The sequence below is a fragment of the Alligator sinensis genome, unplaced genomic scaffold (assembly GCF_000455745.1).
Source record: "Alligator sinensis unplaced genomic scaffold, ASM45574v1 scaffold796_1, whole genome shotgun sequence".
In the NCBI taxonomy this organism is placed as follows: Eukaryota; Metazoa; Chordata; order Crocodylia; family Alligatoridae; genus Alligator; species Alligator sinensis.
The window spans coordinates 1,532,231-1,542,560 of NW_005842141.1; the positions used below are offsets into that span (position 1 = coordinate 1,532,231).

The following is a 10,330-nucleotide window of genomic DNA, read 5'->3' on the forward strand; positions in this document are numbered from 1 at the left end:
GCTGTTCTGGGTACATGTGTAGATGGTGTGTCTGGGAGCAGTTTACTCTGGCTTAAACTGCTCCATAGTTTATTGCATCACAATAATTACATGCATAGATGCACCCACGAAGGAGTGTAAGTTTTCAACCAAGTTGTTGGTGAGTAAAATGAAACTAATCCACTGCCATGTCTCTTTTTTTCAAGAAGTCAAATAACTAGTATACTGTGTTGGGGGGGGGGGCGTCTAAAATAAAGCAAGTTCTAGGTCAACTCAGTTTTGAACGTTGAATGTTTTCCAGAAAGTTGATCATATGAAAATTCCCCTTATAGCCTTTCATTTGAAGTAGTTGTTACTCTTGCCTTGCACAAGGTACTTGCGAAAATGCTCATTTGCAGGAAAAAGAAAGTGCAGAAATTAAAATATTAGGAGAAGGGGTGAAAATTAATACAGCCCTGGCAAAGAACTATTTTAAATCTTGTTCCTTTTTATACATCTCTCTTACTTCATGTAACCAAGTCACTCTAGTTGATACAGGGAAGGTGTGGGATTGGGAGGGAAGAAGTGTTGGGGGGAGGTAGGAGGGGGTGGGTGGACGCTATCAGTCATAAGTGGCCATGACATGAAACTAGTTAAGTGATGTACGTTAACGTGCTTTCAGTTTAAGTTTCTCTCTCTCAAAGAATTCTTCATAGAACAATGGTGCAGTCTGTTATCTGTTCTTTTGCATTTGTAAGGCACTGAATGTTCAGCCAATCTAGTACTCCGATTGGCTGAACATTCCTACCCTTAATTTTGAATAGAAGGTGCCTTATGCTGCTGATGTAATTAAGAGCATTTTTTAAGAGTAAATGTTTATTATAAGCAGTTTACTGTTTTATTTTGCCTCAGAAGGGCAGAGTGAAAGTTTTTTTAAAACTAATTTTCTGGACCCCGTCTTAGTGAAGCATGGTGGGGCAGGACGGTGCAGGGAGGCTTCTTGCTATTAAAATAAGCAGGTGAAATTTATGTTCCTTTAATAGAGCTCTAGTGTTTTACATAGCAGTATCATGTGTGTTCAAGTGTGGCATTTCTGCTAGATACAGGCTTCAGAATGGAGTCTTACAAGTTTATATTAGGTGATAGCACATTGTAACACGTACACACACATGCATGCACGCACACACACAAATGCACACGCACCTCTTACCATTTTAGTATTATTGAGATTATTGCAATATTAACAAAATGGTTGTTAGAGCTAAGCTTCTCCTTTCTCTCCCATTTCTTCTCCCTCTTCCCTCCCTCCCCCCGCCCCGAACCTCATAACATCTAAAGTTTGCCCTTAACACACAATATTCTGTGGGTCACCTGAATGAAATCAAACTCAGCTTTTCTTCCTGTCTCAGACCCCTAAATGTCATATTTTACGCTGTAAAGATTTTGGGCTTTGCCTTTGCTGCTTGCTCTCCCTTGTTCCCTTACTGGAATAGTGTTTGAATTAGGCCATTATGTTCTGCTAGCAACGTGGTCCTTTGTGTCCGGAGCGTCTGGTGACATGTGGCCACGTGCTGTCCTTGATTAACAGCTGATGAAATTAAATTGTTTGCTTTTATTCTGACTACCTGCTGTATTCTGATCCCTCAGCAACACCTAAGGAACAAAATCTTTTTCTTAAAGTCTTGAATGAATTCCATGCTATATTTAATAAAGCCTTAGCAGTAGCTTACAAAAGCAGATACTGGGTTTCTTCTTACAGTACATAGCTATAGACAGAAAAGTAGAAATATCAGTGATGCATTTCTATGTGTGAATAGGGAGTCAGGGAAGAAAATGGCATTAAGTAATACAGGAAGCATTTCAGTGCACACGGGGCAACTAGAGAACAAGTTAGTGAGAGGGTACTAACACCTTTTCCTTCTCTTTGGTAATGGGAAGAAGGGTGCCAAGTGTTTCATGGCTCTTCTTCCTATTCTTCACAAGTCCTCATCAGCCATTCCCAGTTGAAACAGCTCTTTATCGCTTGGGCCTGGGAAGCAGGAAGTGTAAGAACGTTCCTTTTTCAGCAACACAAGTGATACCAGCAGGTTAGTTCATGAGATAGGAAGTCCAACTGAGTAATTTTATTCTGCTACAGAGGGTGGTGTCAGATGTACAAAATAAACTAATAAAAGATGATTTTTCCCCCTTTAAAAAAAAAATTAGCTTACTCTCTTTTTTGGTATCAGTTCTAACAATAGATCAGAATCTGAAAATGAAAATTACATTCTCCTTTTCTTCTTCCTTCCTCCTTCAAAAAAACCCCCCAAAACCTTTCTTTTCTTGAAGATCATTAAGTTTTATTTGGAATTGCCTTCTAGATCCATACAACGAATGTGGAAGTCCATTCCATCATTAATTCACATGCTTTTCTTCAGCGGCTTGGGCATTCATCACTTTTCCCTGTTCACAGCAAACTTTGCAAAGTAGTTCGGTAACGTTCATATTTCAACCTTGAGATGGCTGTGTGTAGAATAATGCCTTATATTTATACTGTAAAACGTGTTAATTGCAGAAAATAGATTTGTCTAGGGGGCCCAGAACAGTGGGAAAGCCCCCTCAAACAGCTCCTTTCTAGGATTTCTGAGACTCGGTGAAGTGTTACCAGGAGTCTGTGTGCAGCTGTAACATTGTACAGAATGCATACCTTCCCGAGAGCTACAGCAACGGGGATTCCCCCTCCTCTTCTCCAGAGCCGACTTCTGAAAGAGCTGGCTCATCCCTGCTGTCAGACGAAGCAGTTTCCTGAATGCATGGGTTTGAGTCACGTTAGCTAGATTAAGCTTTTAACTCCTCCCTAACTGGGCTTGAGTTTGTCCTTAGCTGTGGGAAAGGAAAGTGAGGGGTGGGGGTTGGGGGAAGATGTGAGGGAGGTGGAAGCTGTCCTGCATTCAGTCAGTGGCATACCTAATCAGTGACATAGCACTGGCTTTAACCTGTAGCACTAGAGCAAGGCATGCACATGAGCGGCACATATTCCACTTGTTAAATCTACAGTCTGTTATAATGAGAACTCAGAGCACTAAGCAAGCACTTTGTTAAAGGATCAGGAGGAGGGGGGTGAGCCTGCTAAGGCGAAGCAAGAGGTAGCAGTAGCAAGTGGAGTAGAAGTTCAAGTGCTTAAGTTGCATGTAGATGACATCAGCTGCTGTGAGGCTGGGCTATTGAGAGATTTGGCAAAGAAATCAGAATTCAGGGAGCATGCCTGCTTTAGGCTCTGGAATTTGTTCCTTCTTTTCCTTTGAACTTTTTGATATCAGAGGTTTTTTAAACGTATGTGGGTGGTCATAAAAAAACAAATTTCCTATGTAATTTTTTTTTTCTTGCTGGGGGGGGGGATAATTTGGAAGTCTGATAGTGTGTGGGAAATGATTACATCAGTCACAGGGAGGGCTAGGATTGGTCTACACAGTGTGGTTTGATTCACTACCGCAAAGATTGCGTGTAACCCTTTGAGTGGAGCTCTGGAAGAGTTGTCTGCCTCCCCAGAAACAGTACCCACAACAGGGGCTACGTGACAGGTACAGTACAATAATCCATTGACAACGATAAAACGCCCAGTGTGTGCAGCTTAGTCTGCAGAGGGTTGGAAGGAGGTAGAGAACAAACTCTCTTTCAAGAGGCAATCTGTATTTAAAATGCCATCTTGTTCTTCTGACTGCTGCCTTTTACGTGCTGTTGAGGTAAGATTTTCCATATCAAATTACCCTTCAGGTTTCTGCTAGATAAATATCTATCTCCTCTCTTGCTAGGATGCACAGTGTTTTAATGTGGGGTTAATTTAATTCTTGATATTGAAAATTTGATTGTATGGGGATATAATTTTGCAGTAAGCATATATTGTTGGAGCAGAACAATGCTAACAGGAAAGCATCTGTATATTTCAAGGGTTGGGGGAGGTTTCTGACATGTTCTTTTAATTTCCATTAATGTTTAGAACATACAGTACATGCTTGTTTGATTTCAAACTAGTCAAATTCTCAAGTGGAAAATAAATTCAAGGGTGAGAGAGAGGTAAGTGGACAGGGCTAATTAATTGATTTGAGGGTGAACTGCAAGTGAAACTTCCAAAGTGAAACAGTCAAAAGTTAGTGCTGAACAAGAGAGCCATTTTTAATTTTTAGGAACAGGACTAATGTCAATGTAAATGTTCAAAAGCAAAAGGCCCCAAACTAAACTCGTTAGCAAATTTTCTTTTAACCGTGTTCCAGAAGCACACACTCTTGGTATTGTTGCATTTTGGTTTGCCTTGATCTGTTGCAGAAGGAACCTCTGCTTTCACTTGATATGGGCAGAATTAATATAATCACAGTCTTCATTTAATGCTGGGAGAGGGAATAAAGGGGATGAGAAGTGATCAAAAGTAAATTGTACGTTTTGTGTGTGTTGACTGCCAAGATGCCTGAAATTTGTAAGAAGGGATGCTATGTATGGTAGCTGTGTGGTTTGCATGTTTTCGAACACAAGGCCGTTGATCTGTAAGCGTGTCCTTTATGTTGCAGGATGTAAAAGTCTTTAGTGAAGATGGAACAAGCAAAGTGGTCGAGATTCTAGCAGACATGACAGCCAGGGACCTCTGCCAGCTGCTCGTTTACAAAAGTCATTGTGTGGATGATAACAGCTGGACCCTAGTGGAGCATCACCCTCAACTAGGATTAGGTAGGGAGCAGCCAAGGGGGTGGCATGGCTATCTGAATGTGCATTGTGTCCTTTCACCTGTTTTCATGTGAATTAAAAGTTTCTCTCTGTAACATGGGCTGAAATTTACTTTTGTGCTTTGTCTTACAACATAATGTGCTCACTATTTGAGCCATTTTAACTTTTTTTTCCCCTTTCCCTCCTCTGTGTGTGTGTGTGTGTGTGTGTGTGTGTGTGTGTGTGTGTGTGTGTGTGTGTGTGTGTGTACGTGAGTCTAGCCTTCACACTAGTGCTTTGTTACGTTGCTGTGTTTGAGGCTGTTGCAAATAAACAGCTTAGGCAAATTGAGCTTGATCCCTAAAGAGTACTGGCCCTGAGAATCAGCTCAGCTCATCACCAGCTGCGAGACCTGGGTAAAGAGTCTCAGCCTTGCATACCTACAGTATGGTTATGAAAGCCCCATACTGATGGCGGGGGAGGGGGGTGGACTGCACTTGACTTGGGGGCTGGGGGAAGGGAAGACTGTTGGTATAGTCTGCAATGCATGGGCAATTTCTGGACCAGCATTGGCATCTGCTCTCTAGGCAGCAGCTGCTCCACCTGATTTAAATTAAGGTGCCATGGTTACAGTTTCAAGAAAGCAGTAAGGGGAAGAACTGTGGGGAATTAAATAATACTGTGAATTGGTTTAATTACAATACCTGAAAGAATCTCATGCTATTTAATCTGGCTTTCACTTATTTTGTGGAACTGATTAGTAGTAGCACTGATGTGCAGCTTGTTACAGCATGTTACTCAGTCACTGCATATACAGTGCTTAACTGCATATGAGAGAGTGCAATTACCTTAAAGACTATGGCACTTGAAATGTTAACCAGCGTACTTCATGATGAATTTCTGCCTTAAAAAGGCTATGAAGGAAATGATCAGGAGTGGGTAAAGCATTAACTGTAATCATGAATATTGGCATAATGGGTATTGCTGCAGATTTTTAAAGGTCTTTAAAACATTTAATTCAGAGCCTTGATACATAGGGAAATAATTTGCTGGACTTGCAGTGTCCTAAATGAGCACGGGTAAGCACAGCTAAATTTACTGTTCTACAAGTTCTCTCTCAAATGTTTAGCCAAATTACTAAATTTTTCCAATTAGGTGGTTCTTTAATGTAAAATGCAGCTAAACATAAAATGGAAACTCATTCATATAAAGTGGCATACTTTCAGTCCATAGTGCAAAAAATAAAATAACAGTCCAGGTTTTAAAATTGTTTATATTTCTTCCATTTTAAACTCTGGATTCACACTCTAACATCCTTTTTAAAATTTTATCAGTGCTCATTAAACTACCAGGCTTCCTTTCTTATATCCTCTTTCCCATCACTGCTTATTACTAAGGTATTGTGTAAACAGAAGCCTTCTCCTTTGTAACCAACATCCTTCTCCTGCCAGATTCATTCAGTGATGCCACAATTCAGTGTTTGTGACATCACAATAGCTTCCATGGTGACTAATTGTGCTGTCAAACTCTGGTGTGTGACATCTCTGAATGAATCAGGCAGGAGGCTGATTAGGAAATCAAAAGCTTCTGTTTACACACAAATAACTTGGTAATTAACAATGATGGGAAAAGAGCAAGATACTTATCATTCTGCATTTATATACATTAGAACCTGCATATTGAGGTTTCTGTCGAAGTACAAACCAGATCCAAAATTGTTGCCATTGAATGTGATGTACAAACTACAAACTGAGTTATTGTAAAACACTTTCCACAGGGAAAATGGCGGTGATGAGAGGAGGTAGATGTTGAGATTAGCTATTCAGTATTCCCAGATTATACCATTGAAGAATATACCTTAATTTAGGTCATATGAATATGCAAATGTTAGAAAATTTTCAGAAAAGATGAAAGCCATTTTAGATTAACAAAAGAATTCAGATCGCGTATATACATTACTTGAAGCAGTTTGTAGTTCTGAAAAAAATGCAATAAATTGCCACATAGAAGAAATGTCATCCAAATTCTTAATAAATGGAAGAAAAATGTGCACGGTAGTGTTAACTCACTCTCACGCTCAAGCACTATTTTGATTATACTTACAGTCATTGTTTTTGTTCCATAGCCTTGGTTGCAAGCTTCTGGGTGACTGCTTAAGTGCTTTTGTTTTTTTCAGATACTGCCAGATTATGGCAATGGACTCAAGTTACAACCCCCCTATAAGTAAAACTATAGTTAGCCGCTCACGAACAACTGAGGTACTAACCAGTGGTTACAGGTATTTGGAGACAGGGAAAAAAATGTCTGTCGAACAGTATTTCTAGGTGTTTGTTACTTTGCCTAAAGTAGGGCTGTGGATCGACCTAATGATAAACCATTTTAACTGTTCCAGTTGAACTGATGGACCTGTTTAGACTCTTTGCTCCTGTATCAGTACCCTGGAGCTAAATGGCTGTAATCATAAGCCTATATGAAACATGCTTAAAGTTACAGTAGTTTTGTTTCCACTTAATACAGCAAACAGACAAGAAAAATTACACCAAAGAGTTGTGAAGTCCTATAACTTTACTTTAACTCTGTTAGTTTGTCCATGCCCTAGGTTTTGCTTGTTCCGGATCTTTGGCGGAAATAGTGCTTTAGAAAATAGCCCTAAAATTCCTTGAGAATGTGGTGGTTACTTCTTTGGCCTAGTCTTGACTTTCATTACTCTCTTCTTCCACGGAGTTCAGTTTGTCAAATGGGTTGGGCCCACCTTTTTACACAGGGCAGGTAGCTTGCCACGGACACGGATCATAACTTGGGACCCAGACACACAACACACATCGGATTCTAGGTTACATATGTGTACCATGTTGCACTATAAAGTACCATGTTCAAATCCTTGGAGAGCAGAGCATACTCATTTAATGTGGTAGTCCTTTTAGGTCCCAGTAATCTGGTTCTCTGTTTAGCATGCATACTTATGTGCTGCCAATGTTAACTTTAATATGCAAATAGTTGCAAACTTATCTCACTGTGCAAATTACTTTGTGCATCCAGTTCAGCACGTAGAATCAATGGTTTTGATTACTTAACATCAAACTCATTTAGATTCCTGACACACCAAGACGTATCATGTTACCCAAAGTTTTTCAGCATTGAGCCATTAGTCTCCAATATAATAATCCAACTATTTTATTTCTAGCTTTAGAAATCAATCTATACCCCACGCACACATCCCTTCCCCATCAGTATTAGCTGTCACTATATGGTGTTCCATCGTTAACTACAAACCATTACTGATAAGGAATTGAGTTATCTTTATCAACCTAAGAAACTTTAATGCTGATATGGTGTAAAATGGTTGTAGAAAATGAGATTTCTTGCATCTGTCTGCCTAACTTCAGAAATGCCTTGACAAACTTATTTTAACAAAGCTGGGAGAGCAGAGTTTTTCAGACCTTGTTGCAAAATTATGGGTCTCTAAACTGTAGTTTGTGATGAAAATAAGGGTTGGTGAATAATGGCATTCTGTGGTTTTGCATGTGTATTATCTCTATTAGACTTATTTAAGTTTCATGGAAAAAACACACGACTCTCTTAACAGCCACAGCAGTTACTGAAATAGGAAATCAGACTTATTTGGGAGGAATGCATAATTGTTATTAATGATGAACTCTGGGTCTTGCATCTGCAACTTGCTGGATATTGAAAACAGCTCTCTTTCACACAGTTCTATTTTTATGCTATTTAAAAAGTAAAAAAAGCAGTTAAAAGGCTTTTCCTGCCTATATGTAGTTACTAGAGAAGACTAAAATAATGCAAGGAGCAGATCAGAAGAATAAGAAAGTTACTTCTAGTCCCTTTAGTTGCAATAGAGCTTCAAGGAAGGTTGACTTAAGAGTGCTTCTGAGCCGTTAGGTAAGCATTTTCTAGTTACTACTGTTAGGAAATCTACTGTTTAGGATACATATATACAAATGCAATCAGCCAACATAGTGAATCTGTGTACATGGCCATGTAGAATAAGATCCTTGGTTGTGTTTGTGTTGGAGCTGGGAGATCAGTCCCCATCAACAGCAGGGAGTGGTACAGAATGTCAAACTTGAAGACAGGCACAACATCACCAGATGAAACAAATACCTGTAAATAATTTAGTAGCCCTTCTCAGTTACTTTTGATAGAACTCAAAATGTATTTTCAGGATTTAATTTTGGAGCCTAAGGTTCAAAATGCATAAAAAATTATGTGATGTGACCAACAGCTTTTCAAAAAGGGTTCATCCCAATGTCACTAAAAGCAGGAACATGATTGCATATGCAGCCCATATCCAGTTGTAGGGCACTGACTACTTTGGGTATGCTGCAGCTAAGTTTCATAAAATCTTTATTTCTGGCTTGCTTGCATCCTCAAAATGAAAATCCAGGCATTAGTTGAGTCAGCATAAATGCCACGACAGCATTTTCAGAGGGAAGTGGAGACTATTTTGGTAAGGAAACAGATTTAGGACTTTTCAGCCTTTTGTATCAGATCCATTAAACATTCACTGTGCACAAATTAAAAGTCAAGATACCAAACATGCTGACAATATTTTGCCTAAATTATACTTCCTTAGGCTAAGGAAGTTTACTTTCTGCCTTAATCATGCGATTCAAGGTGAGCCATGCACTGTCATGAAGAAGTTGAGGACAGTTTTATGAGTTCAGTGAAGGAAAGCTATTTCAGAGTTCATGGCCTATCAGAGCACATCCTGCTGTCACGTCTCCACTGTCCTTACCTTGTGGGAAAGAGACGAGATCAGTGGCAACTAGGGTGCAAACTAATATATAATATTTGTCATAACTTCTATCTTAAATTTTACCTGAAATCTGTCAGAGGTTTAGGGGGACGGGTTCTTAGATGGTGTAAAGATTCATAGCTCTACTCATTGTAATGGCTCTATGACAGTTTACACCAGCTGGGACTCTGCTTCTTAGACAGGAAGTTGCTTTCTGTCCTCCTTGTAGTTTTCTTGCGATTGTGATGGGTAACTGCATTAGGAGCACTCTAGTAATAAAGGCTTGGAATTGTAAATGACAACCTCAGTGAAATGATAGTAATGGCTGAATCAAGTGCAGACAGGAAAAGATAATGAGACCTTTAGGGAATCCTAGTTACAGGCCAGAAGCCATGATGATAAAATGTCTAAAAATGCATAGGTATTTTCATCAAACCTCATCTGGATGTTGATTTCATCACAGAAGTGTAGACCTATTTCAGTTGGCATCTGAAAAGTTTTTAAACTGAGCTGTGATTTTCACTGGAATAGGACCCAGTAGGCTATCTTATTCATCCTTTGATATGTGCTGTTCTCTAAACAGATGGTGGTGGTGGGAAGTTCATTCTTACAGATGACCAACTCTAGAAGCAAAAAAAATTGCCCTCTAACGAATATAGAACCTATGTTTCTGTCTCTCAGCCTTCCTCTAAGTGAAATCCTTTGACAGCTTTTATAATAAGTGAGCAGTCTAGCATGTTACAAATCTGGCTTGAAGTTCACTTTGGGATGAAAGTACATTTGAAGCATATAGCTGAAGAGGTGACTATTTTTCTGTTATATTGTGGGACTTGATGATGGCCCCATCACCCATTGTTTTAAGAATTTGCTTCATAGTGTTATGAGTCCCATCCCCGCGTCCCATCCCCTCCCCTCCCCTCCCCTCCCCTTCCGTCTGTCGTT

General features: G+C 39.6%; 1 protein-coding gene across 5 annotated transcripts in view; it reads left to right on the top strand.

Annotated features, from left to right (window-relative positions):
* GRB10 (growth factor receptor bound protein 10) overlaps nucleotides 1-10,330 on the top strand; it is a 201,342-nt gene that overhangs the window by 142,482 nt on the left and 48,530 nt on the right. For all 5 annotated transcript variants that reach the window (XR_003094437.1, XR_003094438.1, XM_025206119.1 and 2 more), the window contains one exon: nucleotides 4,500-4,656. Coding sequence is in view for 3 of the 5 variants with exons in the window: in XM_025206119.1 (XP_025061904.1) it covers nucleotides 4,500-4,656 (157 nt within the window). In the remaining 2 variants the exon portion in view is untranslated. The remainder of the gene's footprint in view (nucleotides 1-4,499; nucleotides 4,657-10,330) is intronic.